A 19,316-nucleotide genomic window follows, 5' to 3' on the forward strand; every position below is an offset into this window, starting at 1 on the left:
CGCACACGCACACGCACACACACACACACGCACACACACGCACGCACGCACGCACGCATTTTTGGCACTCCTAAAGCTACCGCATTAAAGTGGCTAACCAGAATCCGCCATTATGGTTATCTGTCATGCGCAGCATCTCTGAATGATATAGCCGACGCAAATGTGCGGGCAAATTTTAAATTTCTGCAGTGCTATTAAGTGTTCCCTTTGGCACTTCTTCGCTCGCATAGATGCTGCCCATTATAGGTAGCAGCGTTGTATGCATACTGAATTACGAGACGTGCTCGCAAGTGACTAGATCGATCTCTTTGGCGAACACGTGGTCGCTGACACCGCGACGTCGTGTACTGAGCATTGTGTTTGTGGTGTTCGGGTTCCGAGACGCCGTGACGACGATGATATGGAAAATGTAGTGACAGAAGAGTAAAAACGGCTGAAAGACGACGACGACTCGACAACGGAAGAATGGTCACAATATGATGAAGGCTATGAACTATCGTACAATCACTGAATGACGGCGACAGTATAAAAAGCGCCGTGTCGCTGTTGAAGTTCACGTCTGTGCTCCCATGCATCACGTGCCTCCACGGGCCGCTTCAATTCACACTATATCCAGTGTTTCCTTGCACTATGTCGGTTCGTCGCGCCACCCTAATTGGCAGTATATCCAGTGTTTGTTTGCAATGTATCCAGTGTTGACCAAACTGACCACCCTAATACGAACTGTATCAGGTGTCTCTTTGTACTCTGCCTGGTATCGGCTAGTTGGACGCCCTATATAATAATTTTTAGGTTGTTCTATCTACCTGGTCAGTCTACATTTTTTGCAGGCAAAACATCACCAAAACCTCATCGCCTCCTTGCCCGTTACTTGCCTTTGAGCTTGCCTCTGACTTGGCAAACAAATGTTTCTCGTTGAAAAGAGGGCCCTGTAAGAATGCAAAAGCCAAAAAGCTTAGGAGGCCTGGATAAGCTCCTCTTAAGTGTGACATAAGTGATCTGGACTGGGTTTGTCGTGTCCCTTCGTCCAGTCTGTTGCCTTGACGACGACCGTTGTCGTCATCGATGACGCCCGGCGATGACTTTCTTTCGTCGTCGCAATCTTCGCCATTGCCACAGCAGGACGAAAAATAAAAATACTCCACAACCGCACTCATTAAGGTATGAATATGTGTCAGCCAATGAATGAGTATATTGTAGTCGGGCGTTCTAACAACTTAACTATCGCGCAACAGCCGTGCTGGGCAATTATCGCGATGTCTTGTGCTGCACAATAACTCTAAGATCAGTGGTACCTGAGCACGCATTTGGGAAGCCAGAGCCGCATTACAGTAGTGGCCGTGGGTCACATTGTACGCATCGCATAGAAATTGTTATTGGTGGGTTGGAGGTTTGCTTGCTTTGTGTGCTATTCTTTGTTGTCATTCTCGTGAGAACAGCGTCGGCGGCACGAAGTGTGGATGGTAATGGGAGACGTCTGTCGTGCGTGGCTGAGAGCCTGTGAGTCAGCGTACACGTGCTTTGGTACATACTCACCACCCTCTCATCGTGTTGAGACCGTCAAGAATCCAGAATGTACCAGAAAAATATATTTATTGCGCACACAAATATTTTGTTACAGTCGAAGCGTCCCAGAAACAGCGTTCTCGTCATTTGTAAGGAAACTTATCAAACAATAGTAACAGATCAGCAAGGCATCTTGCCGTTTCCACATTTCTGGCCGGGCACATTCCCAGACCCCACAGCAGTAAAATGTAAAAACCGACCGTACATGTCACTCACAGCAGCCGATTGATCGAATGACACAAGATGGCCGCCGAATAGCACGGTGCTGTACATAACGGCCCCTACCAATTTCTCGTAACCCATGAGTTCCCGATTTGCACTACCTGTTTTGTACCAAGGCCGTCGAACAGCTGTCTTGAACAGGGCTGACCCTCGCCACTCTAATTTCCTGAAAGAACGTTCCATGTTAGTGGCCGGAAATACGGCGTCCAGTTGCGCTGTATAAAAGAGGACGTGAACTTGGTTAAGCACGTCCACTAATGTTTGCGTCTTGTCAACGAAGAAGTCTCCGACAGCCAAGCTCATTGCAACTTGAGACCTCGTCGCGCCGAGGGTCCTAGAGGGAGCAACGTGAATCATGTTCTTGAACTCCGGGCTGTTCGCGTATTGCATGTACTGCTCAGACTCTCTCGATGTCCGAAATCTTACTACGCTTCCGTGGTGCTGGAACCCCGTCAGTTCCTCGAACAAGCTCTTCTTTCCGCCCGGATGAATGTTGAGAACTGTTTGGCCCAGCAGTCCCGCAGCGGCGGTAACATTTCCTGCCGTGACCAAACCTTGTATTTTCTCAAACTGTTGAGCGAACGTAGTGCGACCGTGTTCATCTAGCAGGCCTGAGCAGTAGAGGTAATCGGCTGAGTTGATGATTTCTAAAAGCGGGAAGACAAAACCGACGCCAAGCATCACTCCTTTCAAGCGCAAAGGCAACTCCTGCGGTTGCCGCGTCAGCAGTTTATGTGCCACACCAATTGCTGATCTTGCTGTAACAAAAAAAAAGAAACAGAATCTCATACACTCGTTTAAAAATATTTAGCAATAATTACTGGCATGCATATTTTAAGACCACATATTCAATATAATCAACGTTTATGAGCGTGTTGCATTGGACGGTAGTGGTCCAGAGGCAATTTTTCTACCTTAAATGTCCTTTGGTGTAATTCACGACAACCTATAAACGATAACGTAATTTATCCGTGGCCAAAGGTACTACACCAACTACTCTGCGCGTCGAAAGCGTTAGTAACTTTAGAGAGAGAGAGAGAAACAAACTTTATTTATGCGCTGGAGATTTTAGCCTGGCTTCTGGCCTTACATGCTTCTCCAGGTGATGGGCGGTAATTCTAATATATAGAGTGAGAAAAATTAAATTATGAGGTTTTACGTGCCAAAACCACTTTCTGAATATGAGGCACGCCGTAGTGGAGGACTCCGGAAATTTCGACCACCTGGGGTTCTTTAACGTGCACCAAAATCTAAGTACACGGGAGAGAGAGAGAATCAACTTTTGTGCTGAGCCCTTAGTGACGGTTGGTGCGCGCTGGCACCAGATAGGGTGGAACCTTCTTCTCAGGTCCCATATGCGTCCAGCAGTTCCTGGCCCCTAGCCGCCAGCGCGAGCTGGGTCGGTAGGTCGGGGCTGGACAACAAGGTCTCCCATCGCTCGGGGGGGTTCGGACTGGGGAGGGTGGGGGGTAGGGATGGTGGGGGGTTCTTGAGCTTAGTGCACTCTGCAAGGATGTGTGCTAGAGTGCCTTTTGACCGTCTGCAAAAAGGGCATGAAGTGTCATGCTCTGTTGGGAACATCTTGTGCAAGAGCACGGGATGCGCTAGCGACTCCGCTTGCGTGCGTCGCACGATCGTTTGCTACATTCGGTTGAGTTGCGGATGCGGACGGGGAAGCCTACATCTGCCGCTTCTGTGCATTTGCGTGATTTCTTTGTAGCTTGTCACGGGGTGCGGTAGCTCTGGCTACCGCACCCCGGGTGTTTTCGCATTTCGCCCCCATCGAAATGCGGCCGCCGTGGCCGTTATAGAGTGAGAAACACTTTACAGCACATTGAATCACACAGACGCACAAACACACACACACACAAACACACACGCACACACATATATATGTATATCGTGCAGATGTTTATGAAGTTTTGTGAAGGCTCGTGGCCCGCAGGAACGTCAGCCGCGCATTCGTGGCGCGTAGCGCGCAGGTAGTGCTTTGCCATGGGCCCAGAATATGCCGTCGTGCTAAGCTCTAGTTCCGTTGAAGGTGCAGTAACGCCTTCGATGACTCTCTCTCTCTCTGACGCGGAGCGGCATCAGTCGCACAGAACACGTTGCAGGTCTTCAGGGACGTCACATTGAGAACACGTTCTTCACGTGGTTATACAGGAATGACGGGTGGTCACCTATAATTTTAATTTAATACGAATAACGTGATGAAATGGTGGAAAATGTAAAAAAGAGAATAAGTACACCGTGAGTTTTCGCGAAAGCTAAGAGATGACTGCTTGCTGGCGGTAAAAGAGTAAAAGACAAGTGAAACTTGTTTGGTTTTACGTTGTTTGGGCCCCGAAGCGCAAGGAATAAATTGTCATTTTGTTTCGTGTTCTTTTTAAATTCCGAATTTCGTTCATATGATTGCCCATTTGTTCCCAGGCATCTCACATATCCTTGTCGCGGCGTTAGTCTTGTGACATCTACAAAGTGCACCGCTCTTGACCACCGAGCTTCTTCAATTGCACTGGCGCAACGCTTTTATACGGAAATTATTCTAAAATCTCATCGTTTTTTTTTATTCAAATGATTAAAGTAGCAGGGCCTTTCAATTTCACGCCCACAGCGGACGGTGTTTGAGCTAAAGAAACGTCTCTCAACAGACGTGTCTATAGGCACGAAAGGGCGATATACCTTCAGAATTTTTATTTTGCTTCATGGAAGAATTTGTGTCTTGGTTTGTACGCGCCATAATGACTCATAATTCTATCTGCAACGTTAAAAGGCTAGTCGCGTGCATTCATAGCGGGTAATATTGATTACATATCTCATGTTATAACCGAGCATAGTAACTTAGGGGCTATGGGCGTTGCACTTCAGAGCTCGAGAGTGAGGGTTCGATCCCGGACGTGTTGGCCGTGTTTCGATATGATTTAAAGAAAAAAAACGAAAAATGGCTTTACTGGCACAAGATGATAGCAAGCTCTTCATATCAAGATCAACTACGGGCTGTCCAGAGGGTCCACGATGACGCCATAAGGCTCGGCCTGGCGGTGCCGACGTGGATGCGGCCCGCCTCGGTCTGAAAAGACCGGGCTTCAGGAGACTAATAAAGTTTTGTAAATAAATGAGTGTACCACGCACTGGGTGCGCGTTAAGGGGCCCCAGTTACCGAAAGTTCACCCGGACTCTTTCACAACGGCGTAACTCATAAACATGCCTTGGTTATCGCGCGTGCATAACCGCAGTTTATATTTTCTTTTCCCATTTACGTTATCCAAGTTGCATTGTTATCAAGCAAGAACTTGAGACTAGTAGAGAGAAGCATTAGCCACGTTTGATGAGTGCGCACTTATGCTAAGCTGCATGGAAATGGCGGCTAGTGCCACCTAAAAGCGAAACAGAGCTTAAATAGCGCAGAGTTTAGTCAATATACAAATAAATGCACAGTCAACACTACCACTAGTATTATTTCTAAATCTAATTAACACTTTATACGGATGTCTGTCTAGCTTTGTGATGCAGCCGGAACATTCTCCTTTTATATACATTATTTGTATATCAAGCTGCATTACTTGAACTACTTTGTGCGAATATTGGCATTTCATCATTTTCGTTCTAAATTTTTCTTTTTATTTGTTTGTGCGCTTTTGACTTAATATCGCTACACTCCAACGTTACTCAATGCTTCATAACCAAGCCTGAGATTTAGCGTGGATAAATAAATCACGTTTTACCTCCGTAAGATTCTCCAGCGACGAAGAACTCCCTTCCCTTGTACTCGGGAAAAATTCGCACGAACCTCCTCAGGAATCTGACGGTGTGCATAGCGGCTTCCTCGAGCGTAGTAGGGTATTTGCCCGTTTTCTCGAAACTGTATCCCGATCCTACAGGCGCGTCCAAGTAGATGATGTTGAATTTCGACAGCAGACTATGCCTTCTATGGTACAATGTTCCGCCAGCATCGATTCCCAGGGGGCCATTTTCTAGGAACTGGCCAAATAGACCAGACATTCCGGGACCTCCTTGCAACCACAACAAAAGAGGTTTCATGCTAGAGTTCGCCTGTAAGAGAAATAATACAACGTACGTAAAAAAAAAACACTCACCTACAAGTATGTCACAAAAGAAAGTCCATAAACCACTCTCGTGGAAAAGATAAATTTCACCATTTCGTTGCATGAGAACATATTTTTCCTGGAAATATTTTGTTTATATTAATTTGCAATCACACTAATCCATGTTAGGCGTTTTCTTCGGTGAATTAAATAGTGATACCATAGTAAAGCGTCCTTTTTTCCTTCTGTTGTTCTGCTAACCGGCAGATATATATATATATATATACTGTGGTGAATTGCGCGGCTCCACAGTTCTGACCAGCAGTGTCTAGCCACGGCTTGCACCATCGCTCACGAATTAACAAAAACGTGCCAAAACCACTTTCTGATTATGGGGCACGCCGTAGTGGCGGACTCCGGAAATTTTGACCACCTGGGGTTCTTTAATGTGCACCTAAATCTAGGTACACGGGCGTTTTCGCATTCCGCCCCCATCGAAATGCGGCCTCCAAGGCCGCTCACGAGGTGTCATTTTCGCTTCTAGCGCTAGCTCCGAAGGCGGCAATTCCCCCACTGCTCCTCTCCTTGCGATGGCGCTGATTTGCGGTGGCTCGCGGTGACTTGCAGCGACGGTACAGTGCCCTTGCAAGCGAGGAAAACATTGCCCACTGCTGCATCGAACTTCGATGCGGCCGAGCAGGCAATGTCCAGGTAGCCAAGGTCTTCCAGGAGCCCTACGGTCCTAAGCCTGGCTGGCTTGATGGACCTACACCTGGCGAAGAAGCGGCTGACCGGGCAGCGCAGCCTCTGAGTTGCGGAGGTCTTGCAGGAGTCCCAAGCTCCTAGGCCCTTCCCGGATGCACCCCTCGCGTCCTTTCCCGACCTCGTTGCAGGCAGCAGGTTGATTGGAGGCAGCAGGTAGCCGGAAGTTGTATATAGCCGCCTACTCGCTGCCGTGCCACCACACGGACACCGGCGCTGGCTTCATGAGATGTGCAGGTAACAGGAGGGCCGGAAATCGCCGTCACCGCCGCTGCCATTCGTAACTGTATTTCTTAGCTCCCAGAACTCGACCTGACTTGAACACTGGACAGTGCTCAACGTGTTCTCCCTAGCCGATTTTGTTGACACCGCATACTTCACCGCCGAAGGACGCAGCTGCTCCTGGAGGTAGGTGTCAGATGATAGACCTACCTGTGTGACTTTAACATCCGCTTCGTAGTCAAAATCTATTGATTTGATAAAACTACAATAGACTGTAAAAAGGTTTACATCCTTAAGGGTGTTTCCTTGTCACACGGGTAACAAACCTACCATCAGGGCTTTGCAAAATTTTATAGTTGACGGCAACGAAACTCTAACTAGGGGTGCGATGATAAACGTCCTACTTGAAAACTATGTAATCATTCTGACAGCCTAGGAGGCCCAGAAATATCCGACAGGGAAATTTCGTAGGCGCAATATGAAACTTTATTTAATGCACTTTTTAGGTCGCCTGTCACAGCTGTCATCACCTTGGCTTGCAAGAAAAAGTCGACAAACAAGATTGCATAATTGGTTCCCATCAGCAATTTGATCTTATCCCTAAAACGTGAGGGTGTTATCCTTGCGGCAGCTGAACACCCCTTACACATCCATAAAGGTGTAATATGTTTTGAGTGTATTGCACGATTCACCGCGTCCTATGTCCTTTCTGTTTGAAACTGCGAAAATTCTCTCGTTCAGGATACTTCAATCACTAGGGGGACAGCGGTAATGCTAAAAAAAGGTAGCAGTTGATTTATATATAAGCAACTCACCTGTGACTTGAGGTGTAAGAAGAACAAGTACGTAGAATGCGTAGAGGTATTGACTGTGTCCACAGGAATGAATCCAGAGTACGCTTCGACCTTAGCGCATGGTGCAGGCAAGACTACACGGCTGGCATTTCTCATTTCTTTAAGTTTCGCCTCTGGTATTTGGTCACTGGTAGCCGGGAGCAGGAGATCACCGAAATCCATGCTAAAAAATAAAAACATACCGCACATTTTAAATGTCTTGTACCCTTTCGTCTGAATAGTGTTTACATGAAATCGTTGGATGGACATTTTATTTCATTCACAAAATTCTTATATCGACAGAAGGAAGCAAGCCACAACCTATCCTGCGTTGTGCCTTGTGTTGTAGTAACTTCTCCCTGCTGGAAACAGGTCTTGCCAATTTGTTCACTGTACTTGCAGTGCTCTCGCTCTCATTGTGTTTGTATGTGTATGTGTGTATATGTATGTGTAGCACATGACCGGGGTAGTTGGAGAAGTATGGGAGAGGCCTTTGCCCTGCAGTGGGCGTAACCAGACTGCTGCTGCTGCTGCTGCTGCTGATGATGATGATGATGATGATGATTATGATGACGGTGTGTATGTGTGTGGAGAAATTGTGACTCATGCTTTAACCAAAAACATCCTGAAGAACAATAGTGTTCATTGAAAAAAATACTTGTTACTGCGCAAACTGTTGAAATCTACTCCCCGACAGAGGGTTACTGTTTAAAGAGACTACAGCTGTAGCAGCACCCTGTCCAGGCGCTGGAATATAGAACGCAAAACTTTCCATCACTCCTTGCAGTGCTACTTTTAGAGAGAAGGTGTTAATGCGAGTTCTAGGATGGTATTGGTGCAGTAATGTAGTCGGTAGTTTCAATAGTATTTCGAAGTTCACACATACTCAATAATACCGCTAGACTCCTATGGCCGCGTCACATTTTCTCTGCACGTTTACTGCACCAAAGGCTTCCTTGCACACATTCGTTGCCAGCATAAATTGCGAAGTCTAGACGAGCAAGCGTGATATTTCTGCTAAGAATAGCGCACTTGCAGGTCTTATAACTCGTGGTGGGCACAGGTGGGCACAGGCTTTGACGAATTATGCCTATTATGCTAGACGGAGCTCTCTCACGTGACGACTCTCGCTCGGATCGACAAACGTACTGCCGGACTATCCTTACTAAAATCAGTACGAGAGGGTAAATTTAGCTGCGATTAGCTAGCTCCGGACAACGGCGCAGTCGGTGCATCCGACGCATGTATGATCGGGTAATGCCTTCGCTTCTCTACACAACGAAACTAAAGTATCCTTGCAGCCATATGTAGTTTTCACTACTTTTTAACTTTTTATACTATGAATTGCCCTTTATTGGTCTCTTTTTTGTTATTCTCACTGAGTGTTTGTGCTTATGTGTAGCTGGCGCTTTTTCAGGCATTTATTTGCCTCTTTCGTCAGCATCCACCGAAAATTTGTACATGATTGTCCGAAAATAAACAAACTTCAAATTTCAAAAAAAAAAGTTTTAGAAAAGTAAGGCGCGTGGTTAGTACGGTTGCAAAGATCAAAGCGATAACATTAAATCATGTTTTTGTTGCATGCGGTTTTAGCAAGCTACCCCCAATGAAGATCGGAGTGAAAGATATTTCACGTGAAAGAAAGTGTTTGGCCTTCTGCTGCTGTCGCCACAGGTTCGAATCCCGGCAGAGTCGGCTGCATTCAGATGGAGGGAACCGAAGAAAAGAAAGATTCACTTCACTTTAGCTGCAAGTTAAAGGACTCCGGGAGTTCTAATATAATCTGTAACCTTTAACTAAAGCGTCGCATACAACCTGCTTTGCAATTTATCTCTTACTATCGGTTCGTTATATTCCAGAAATTAAGAAAAGGTAAAATCTTTCTGGCAACTTGGACGATCGAACATGAACTTTAATCCCTGTGTTTTTGCAGATTACTATTAATCAGAGAACGAAATGTTTGTTCGTTTGTAAACTCTGTGAATTCGTTCTCGTGCCTTCCTCTTGCATATTTATTCTGATGCGCCCCCCCCCCGTGCCATTCAGTGCTGGATTCCGATACTGTTTGCTGAGCATGGCTGATACTTCCTTTAACAAAATTTTATGACTCGTATGTACCTAAAATATTCTTGACAACCCGCATCGGCTTCGCTGATATGCCTATACGTGTGGCTTTCTTAACTACCGGTTACATTAAATAAAGTGAAAGAACGTGTTATACTTTTCAGAGACATAGTTCCAAGTTGACGTTTATTGCCTGAAAACTTGCGCGGCAATGCTAAACCATTGCCAGCGGCGTTGTATAAAATGGAGATCTGCATCATTTTTAATATCATACTACGCCCTATGTTTGAAACAAATAAGAAAATAGACATAGAAAACTTATGATCTGGAACTGTGTTAATGATCACAAGGAAAATGTAGTGCTGCCCTCTTAAGCGCGAAGTATTGAAGTCACGCATCTAAAACGTGACTTGCAATTTATCGCGAAATATGGTTGGGAGGCGGTAGCCACCACAGCATCTCTCAACCTATGCCGAGGTTAAAAGTTGCACCACCGCGTAGCAACTCACCACAAGTTATAACTTGCTTATTACCAAGCGATTCGATGTATAATGCTGTTTGTTGAATGATCCTGGCTGACTCTTCAAGAATCCTTTAAATTCCCTTACGATATGAAGCTTCCGACGATTCGATTACCATATCATGTTACGTTGGGATAGTTAGTTTCTTACGTTTGCTGGGGAAGCGCGCCTTGTATCTTGGCTCCGCCACCGGACATGCATCGTGTCCAGGCTAGCGCTGAAATCAAAAAGACTGTCGTGGCTCTGTACAGTTTCATCGCTCCTAAACCAGAGAGTGAACAAGCCGAATGTGGCCCAAATGTGCGCCTTTTTGTATATATCTGGAGAGAGCTCCAAAGCTCCCTGCTTACGCGCAGGTCGAGTGCAAAAATGTATAAGAGCATTTGCATAGTGTTTGTGATCGTCTATTGTGTGCCATTGAACGTGTCTTTCGTTGAGTCAGAGGGAAAACAAAATGTGCGGAAAATAAAGCACCTCATAGTACAAGCACATTTCTAGCAAAAACACCTTTCGGCACGGCGAGCATCTTGCGAGAAAAAAAAGTAAAATCTGCAAGAAAGGCAAAACGTCAAGGACATTCTGAGCGTCACTTGGGTTTCTTTCGCGAGCTATTGTGAAAACTTCCGGTGGCTATAGACGTTCATAACAAGGTGATTTCACTTAAATAAAAGTATATACCCAATGTTTAAATAACCGCTTCGGGGCGAGCCATAGGGTTTTGGGCGCAAGTAAAATGTGGCATTAAAAACGCCTATATTGACACGTGTACTTATCTTTATCGGGCGACCACGTTTCGCCACCTAACAAATGTTATCGCACAGCGCGGGACGCGCCTGCATGTATCCGAAGTTTCTGGAAAGTTATCGATGCTTCTGTGGTCTGTGCTTCTGTGGCTATCTGTGATCGCCGAACCTTGTGTTATCTGATTTCGTCGCCTGACGCGAATGGTGTAGAACTTTGTGGAAGGCACTCGGGTCCCAACGGTTAGTCTGGAACATTCGACGACTGCTGTGTAAAAGCTAACGCGCTTGACCCGCTGATAAACTTTCGACGATCGCAGACCGTGTTCGTCGCTATCATTGTGCTATAAGTGTAGCCTTTTTTTGTGGGCACAGGTTCGCCCATTAAAGGTTAGTTTTGTCTTTCACACTACTGGTACTGTGTTCTTCAACGTCCCCACTACGTGACATCTGGTGGAGGTGCTTTTCGTTCATGTACCGGACGCCCCCGACAAGCCGTGATCCAAGCCCGGACCACCAAGACAACACTAACCTAGTCACGGACCATCGAGCAAGCCGGCGTCTTCAACAACTGCCCCCGGAACACGGACTTTTGCCTGAGACGACCAGGAAGATCGCCACCAAGTCCACCCCAATGGCAGCCCCAGTATCCCCCATCGTGCTGCAGCAGCCCAGGGAGCCTCCGACGTTCCACGGTTCAACGTTTGAGGACCCGGAAAGCTGGCTTGAGACATACGAGAGGGTCGCTGCTTTTAACAACTGGAACAGCAACGACAAACTGCGTCATGTCTTCTTCGCATTAGAAGACGCTGCCAGGACGTGGTTCGAGAACCGAGAAGCCACCTTAACGACCTGGGAGCTGTTCCGAAGCGGCTTCCTGCAGACATTCGCAAGCGTCGTACGCCGACAACGAGCCCAAGCGCTATTAGAAACCCGGGTGCAACTACCAAATGAGACAATCGCGATATTCACGGAGGAAATGAGCCGTCTATTCCGCCACGCCGACCCAGAAATGCCCGAGGAGAAGGAAGTCCGCCTACTCATGCGTGGTGTGAAGGAGGAACCTTTTGCCGGAATGGTACGAAGCCGACCGAAGACCATCGACGAGTTTCTTCGCGAGGCCACCAGCATCGAGAAGACACTCGACATGCGAAACCGGCTATTCGACCGCCGCACGAACTCGACAAACGACGCCGGAGTTCAGTCACTGGCCACAGAAGACCTACGCGAGACTATCCGAGTGGTCGTGCGGGAGGAGCTACAGAAGCTGTTCCCATCATCACAGCCTCAGCTGGCTTCGATTGCGGACGCCGTACGTGAGCAGCTACAGCAACTCGGAATAGCCCCTGAATCGCCGCAACCTCAGCCGCAAGCGATGACATACGCCGCTGTAGCCCGCCGTCACGTCCCCCCTCCGCGCCCACGGCAGGGCTCAGTGACGACACAGTTCCGTCGTCCACCACCACCCCCGCCGCCAGCACGCCAAGCCTTCCCCTCACGCGGCATTCCTGGGAAGACTGACGTTTGGCGCGCCCCCGACCACCGTCCACTTTGCTATCTCTGCGGAGAAGCCGGTCACATCTAACGCCGATGCCCATACCGAGAGATGGGACTCCCAGGGTTCGCCGTTAACGCGCCGCGACCACAGATTGACGAACGACCTTGCGATATCGCCGACTATCTCGCCACCACTTAGTGGAGCCCTCCATGACCGTCCTGTTCGCCGTGACCAGGCCGCTGGCTGTCGCCGCAGCGCCTACCATACACCGGCCCAGCCCGGGGCCGCTCTGCGAGCCGATATCTGAAAAACTAAAAGCAGCAACCGATGGAGGTGCGGTTGTTGTTCGTCGAACTGACGAAGATCCTCCGCGGCCGACGAAGACGACGAAGAGACCATCTCGACGACAGAAAAACGACACGCCGCCGTCCCGATGAAGTCAGGAAGCCAAAACCACCGACGAAAGACGACTTGACGACGCGACGTTCCAACTTTTGTTCAACGCGACGCAGCCGTGGTCCGACGGCAAGACCTAACTGCAACGCCAGACAAAGAACCACCGACCTCGACGTGCTCCTCAACGGCCATGCAGTTACCGCCTTAGTGGAGACAGGGGCTGATTACTCCGTCATGAGTGGACACATCGCCGCCCAGTTGAAGAAAGTTAAGGCTACATGGGAAGGCCCTCAAATTCGGACCGCTGGAGGACACCTCATAACGCCGACTGGAATCTGCACGGCAAGAATTACTATTCACGACCGGACTTAACCTGCCACCTTCGTTATCCTCCAACAGTGTATCCTCCCACATTCTCGGTATGGACGTCCTGAACGAACACGGCGCAATCATCGACCTGAAGTCGAAATCAATAACGCTGTCGGAAGATAAAGCGATACTGCCGGATAGCTCTCGAGGTCACCACGCCTTGAGTGTGCTCGAAGATCAAATGAGCATCCCGCCTCGCTCCAGCATTCTTATTTCGGTCGGCACCGAAACACCCGCTGACGTAGAAGGCGTCATAGAAGGCGACCAACGTCTACTGCTCGACCGCGAAATTTGCAGCGCTAGAGGGATCACTCTACTGCACGGAGGAAACACGAAAGTGTTGCTGACAAACTTCAGCCAGGATTTCAAGCACATCAAGAAGGGCACGACGATCACATACATCGAGGAAATTCTGGAAACCAGCAATGCGTTTGTCCTCTCGGATTCTGCCGCATCTACCCCGATGACCGTAGCTCCCGATCCAGACTTCGACATTAATCCAAGTCTCCCCACGATTAAGCAACAACAGCTCAGAAGTCTACGCCGACGACACAAAGAGTGCTTTTCGACGTCATCAAGGATTCGGCAAACACCGGTCGCAAAGCATTGCAGAATAACCGAAGAGTGTGCTCGACCACTCCACCAGAGCCCTTATCGAGTTTCTGCGCGAGAACGTGAAGCTATGAGGCACCAAGTCGACGAAATGCTGCGCGACGACATCATCCAGCCATCAAAAAGCCCGTGGGCATCTCCTGTAGTCTTGGTGAAGAAAAAGGACGGAACCCTACGTTTCTGCGTCGATTAGCGTCGTCTGAACAAGATCACCGAAGCAGGACGTATACACACTCCGACGGATAGACGACGCATTGGATCGGCTCTGCAACGCTAAATACTTCTCGTCGATGGACCTCAAGTCTGGCAATAGACAAATTGATGTCGATGAAAGAGATTTAGAAAAGACCGCCTTCACCACCGCAGTCGGCCTCTACGAGTTCAAGATTATGCCATGTGTACTGTGCTCGGCGCCTGTAAAGTTCCAGCGCTGATGGACACGGTTTTAGCAGGAGTGAAGTGGCAGACCTGTCTCGTTTACTTGGATGCCGTCGTCGTCTTCGCCGGAAATTTCGACGATCACCTTAGGCGGCTTGCAACAGTACTAGAGACCATTGGGTCATCAGGGCTTACTCTGAAGCCGGAAAAGTGCCGCTTCGCTTACGGCAAGCTTCTGTTTCTGGGCCACGTCTTCTGCAAATCTGTAGTCCGCCCCGGCCCGCAGAAGACAGCTTCCATCGCAAAGTTCCCGCAGCCCATCGACAAGAAGGCAGTGCGTAGATTCCTTGGCATGTGTGTCTACTACAGCCGCTTTGTCAAGGACTTTTCACGCATCGCGGAGCCGCTAACGCATCTAACCAAATCTGATGTCGAGGTCAAGTGGGAAACGCCCCAGGCCGATGCATTTCAAGAACTCAAACGACGCATGCAGTCACCGCTGGTACTTGGCACTTCGACGAGGACGCCGATACCGAAATCCCCACTGACGCCAGTAGCCTAGGCCTCGGGGCCGTCCTAGTCCAGAGCAAAGACGGACTTGCACGCATGATTTTTTATGCTAGCCAGTCGCTGTCAAAAGCGGAAGGCAACTATTCTACGACCGAAAAGGAATACCTTGCCATCATTTGGGTTCGAGCAAAATTCCGCCCTTACCTATATGGCAGGCCATTCAAAGTGGTCAGCGACTATGACGCGTTGTGTTGGCTAGCTAACTTAGAGGAGCCTTCAGGACGGCTGGCACGGTGGAGCCTCAGACTACAAGAATACGACATCACTGTAACCTACAAGTCCGGACGAAAACACTCAGATGCCGATTGGCTATCACGCACCCCCATTGACCTGCCGCCGCAAGATGACGAGGACGACGACGCCTTCCTTGGAATAATAAGCGCGGAAGACTTCGCCGAACAGCAACGAGGAGGCTTGGAGCTAAAAGCCCTAGTCGAGTATTTGGAAGGGCACGCCGACGTTGTCCTTAAGGCATTTAAGCATGGATTGTCTTCGTTCACGCTTCGAAACAACCTACTCGTGAAGAAGAACTTCTCACCAGTCTGCACCAACTACCTTCTTGTTGTTCCGTCGGCGCTGCCTCCGGAAGCACTGTGCGCCCTACATGACGATCCGACCTCTAGGCACCTTGGTTTCTCCCGGACGCTATCGAGGATACAAGAAAGGTATTACTGGCAGCACCTAACCGCCGATGTCGCCCGTTACGTCTGGACATGCCCAGACTGTCAGCGACGCGAGACACCACCGACAAGGCCAGCGGGATTAGTACAGCCGAGCAAGCCTCCTTACCGACGTTTTCAGCAGATCGGTATGGACTTGTTGGTACCGTTTCCGACATCAACTTCCGGAAATAAGTGGATCGTCGTGGCGACGGACTATCTCACCCGCTTCGCCGAAACTAAAGCTCTACTGAAAGGCAGCGCAGCCGAAGTGGCGAAATTTTTCGTCGAGAACATCCTGCTGAGACATGGTGCTCCAGAAGTCCTCATCACCGACAGAGGAACGGCTTTTACAGCAGAGCTCACGCAAGCCATTCTACAATACAGCCAGACAAGTCACATGAAGACAACTGCCTACCATCCGCAGACGAATGGTCTCACGGAGCGCCTGAACAAGACCCTCGCCTACATGTTAGCAATGTACGTCGACGTCGAGCACAACATGTGGGATGCGGTCCTACCGTACGTAACATTCGCTTACAACAGGACGGCACAAGAAACAACACAGATCACGCCATTGAAGCTGTTTTACGGCAGGAACCCGACGACGCCGCTCGACGCCGCGTAGCCGCACGTCACTGACGAGGCGAATTTTGACGTCCCTACCTATCTCCAGAGCGCAGAAGCCCGACAGCTCGCCCGCCTGCGGATCAATAACTAGCAGAGGACCGACAGCCGACGCAACAACCTCCGACGACGCTTCGTCGAGTACCAGCCCGGCGACCGTGTTTGGGTATGGACCCCGATACGCCGACGAGGACTCAGTGAGAAACTACTGCAATGCTATTTCGGACCCTACAAGGTCATCTGACGTATTGGAGCGCTGGACTATGAGGGCGCGCCAGACGGCATTTCGCATTCCCAGCGGCGCCGCACACGATCTGAAGTGGTCCACGTGGTGCGCCTTAAACCCTTTTACGGACGCTCACGAACTTCCTTATTTTGTTGTTTTCTTTGCTACGAGGGCTTTCCTTTATTACTTTCGTTTCTTTGCAACATCGGGTCGATGCTTTTGCATTGACCCGATGCATGCATTGACACGTGTACTTATCTTTATCGGGCGACCACGTTTCGCCACCTAACAAATGTTATCGCACAGCGCGAGGCGCGCCTGCATGTATCCGAAGTTTCTGGAAAGTTATCGATGCTTCTATCCGCTGTCTGTTGTCGCCAAACCTTGTGTTATCTGATTTCATCGGCTGACGGGAATGGTGTAGATCTTTGTGGAAGGCACGCGGGTCCCAACGATTAGTTTGGAACATTCGACGACTGCTGTATAAAAGCCGACGCGCTTGACCCGCTGATCAGATTTTTGACGATCGCCGACCGTGGTCGCAGCTATCGTAGTGCTATAAGTGTAGCCTGTTTTCGGGGCGCAGGCGCGCCCAATAAATGTTTTGTCTGTCACAGTATTGCCACTGTGTTCTTCAACGTCACCACCATGTGACATTATTGTGAATGTAAAAAGTTCATCTCTTAAGAAGATTGGAGAAGCTTTATTGTGAAAATGCGCATTTACGCAGTACCGAAATAACAGCAGCCAAAGACATCTTTTTAACCTACTTTTCACATACAGCCCAAAAGAATACAAACAATTTAAGAAGTTATTAACCCAAGTTACGCAATTCATTCATCGGCATCGTTATTCAAAGATGATGAAGTGCTTCCTCCGCCACAGGTCGCAGATAAATTTGCGAATTTATGCCCTCTGTTTTCACGAAGGAAAGCCGAGTACCAAGTAACATTCAGCCTGCTAATTTTACCATAAACAAGGCATGACGACATTATCATTTCCGAAGGAAGGCGATCTTCCATTGACAGTCTTCTAACTCAGCAGCTCCATTTGATTCCACATGCACTAAAAAACCTAAAGATAACCTAATCTGTCACATTTTAGCCACCCTCTTTCAGCAATTTAATGGAGGGTTTTGCATACAATTGGAAAGTAGCTCGCATCGTCCCCTGTTTAATTTTAGTGTGGGATCTAAACCCTCGTATCCCAAATCCATTTAATTAACCAGCTCATGTTGCAAACTTCTCGTAAATATAATTTCATCCGCTCTAATGAAGTTTCCTGGCAGAGCATAACTTCTTTTTTAGTCAACCGGAACGGGCTTCCTTCGCAACGTAACTGTTGGAATTATTTGTTGACCTCTATCGCGCTGTTCGTTCTTTACACAAAGTTGCTGCAGTAGTTGCCGACTAAGTCAAGGCTTGTGTTGTCGATGTCGTTCTTTCCGTCTCATGTGTTTCGTGCTAGTTTATCTTTTATAATACATTTCTGAAGGCTTTCAACAAGATTCCTCACTTGCGCCTAACCTACGAACTCACAGGATTCGACATAAATATGGGAATTACTACGTGAAATAAGAAAACACGCGGAAGACAGGAGGTGGCAATTCAAGCCGATGAACAAAACGAGAGCAAGGCAAAAGCGGCAGCCAACATTTCGACAAGCGGACTTGTCTTCTTGAAGGCGGCTTGAAAAAGACAAGTCTACGTGGTTCCTACATAATCATTTCTCAGTAAACATTTGTCTCCATTAGTAAAGCACGACCCTGTGCTTCGGCCGACTTTGTTTTTAGTTCACGTTAACGATATTATTGTAGTGGCCTGCATTTCACAGAAGGAATATTTGGCGGCGATTACGTGATACATAGCCAAATTAATGATACAGTGTAAGGTAACTACTTGCAGAAGGGTAGAAATCTGGGCCAGTTGGTACATACTTGAACGAAAAAACCAGTCAAAAACACAAAGGACAAGAGGACATGCTATGTGATTGGCGCTGATGCAGTTGCGCATGCTCTGCTGGCCTTGCTGGGACTACACCGATTCTAATAAACCTCAGTTGATAGTCCAGTCGTTGTGGTGTGAACCTCTCCTCTTGTCCTTTGTGTTTTTGACTGGTTTTATCGTTCAACTACTTGCAGTTTGGTTTGGCCAAGTTTGTTAAATAGTGTAATGCATACTTATGTGATTAACCTCCCTAAAGCGAAAGCCACCAAGTGTACGAGAACAGCTAATCCCTTGTTATGTAATGGCAGTGAACGCCTCTTAAACGAAATCACGTGTATAACGAAGGAATAATTCTGTGCCGATTCTATTGCGATAAGTGTACTGCGTGACCTTTCGACTGAAGTGACCTGCATAATGAATGATTCCGAAAGCCCGAAGCATTTTGTTACAAAGGCGTTCAACTATACCCGGTAGCTAACGGGCCTACATGTTTTGTGCGCACTGTAAAGTATATAAGTGTCCACAAATACACGACATTAGTTAGCAAGACGTGGCAACACTTTGCTTCGTAACGGTGACTGCATTCCACTAACTCCGTCACTGAACTTCTTGTTGTCATCTCCTTAATGCGCCCTAAAATCCAAAACGCATCCCGCATTTGGAACTCACATTAGGCCTATCTGAGAAGTAAGGCTCCTCGCTTCATCCCCCCAAACTGCAGACGAACATTGAACGTAACGTTAATCGGCAGTTAACCTAGCTCTGCTCGAAAACCCTGGACTACTCACACTTCTGCCATTTTTTTTTTCACAAGCGTTACCTTAAGTACCCGTCATGCGCTACGCTACATATCAAAGCAGCCAATCATGTGTCCTCGCGACTCGAATCCAAAGTAGAACCTATATTCAGCCTTACTAATTGCTTTCGTCATTCTCCACCCTTCCCTGCCATCCCTCAATGAAATCTGCCCCCGGCTGACGTCGCATGTGTTACTGATGACGACGCATCTTGAAAACCGTCTGATAACCTTTGTAAAACCATGAGCTTTAATTTATTAGC

General features: G+C 48.1%; 1 protein-coding gene across 1 annotated transcript; it reads right to left on the minus strand.

The window, feature by feature from the left end:
• Positions 1-1,602: 1,602 nt before the first annotated feature.
• LOC142558079 (putative serine carboxypeptidase CPVL) lies at positions 1,603-10,921 on the minus strand. The gene is made up of 4 exons (XM_075670239.1): positions 10,387-10,921; positions 7,634-7,835; positions 5,514-5,841; positions 1,603-2,546 (listed from the first exon to the last, which is right to left on the minus strand). Exons 1-4 carry the CDS (start codon positions 10,623-10,625, stop codon positions 1,687-1,689), a joined length of 1,629 nt encoding a protein of 542 aa, XP_075526354.1. The 5' UTR covers positions 10,626-10,921; the 3' UTR covers positions 1,603-1,686.
• Positions 10,922-19,316: the final 8,395 nt, after the last annotated feature.

This window comes from Dermacentor variabilis, chromosome 9 (assembly GCF_050947875.1).
Source record: "Dermacentor variabilis isolate Ectoservices chromosome 9, ASM5094787v1, whole genome shotgun sequence".
Lineage (NCBI taxonomy): Eukaryota > Metazoa > Arthropoda > Arachnida > Ixodida > Ixodidae > Dermacentor > Dermacentor variabilis.

What these genes read in the sequence shown, in the direction of transcription:
- LOC142558079 (XM_075670239.1), bottom strand. Translation starts at nt 10,625, where the DNA reads ATGCAAATGCTCTTATACATTTTTGCACTCGACCTGCGCGTAAGCAGG. An exon ending in GGCGCGCTTCCCCAGCAAAC is followed by an intron (nt 7,836 to 10,386) that starts GTAAGAAACTAA and finishes TTTATTTTTTAG; the next exon opens with CATGGATTTCGGTGATCTCC. An exon ending in CGCTGGAGAATCTTACGGAG is followed by an intron (nt 2,547 to 5,513) that starts GTAAAACGTGAT and finishes TTTTTGTTACAG; the next exon opens with CAAGATCAGCAATTGGTGTG.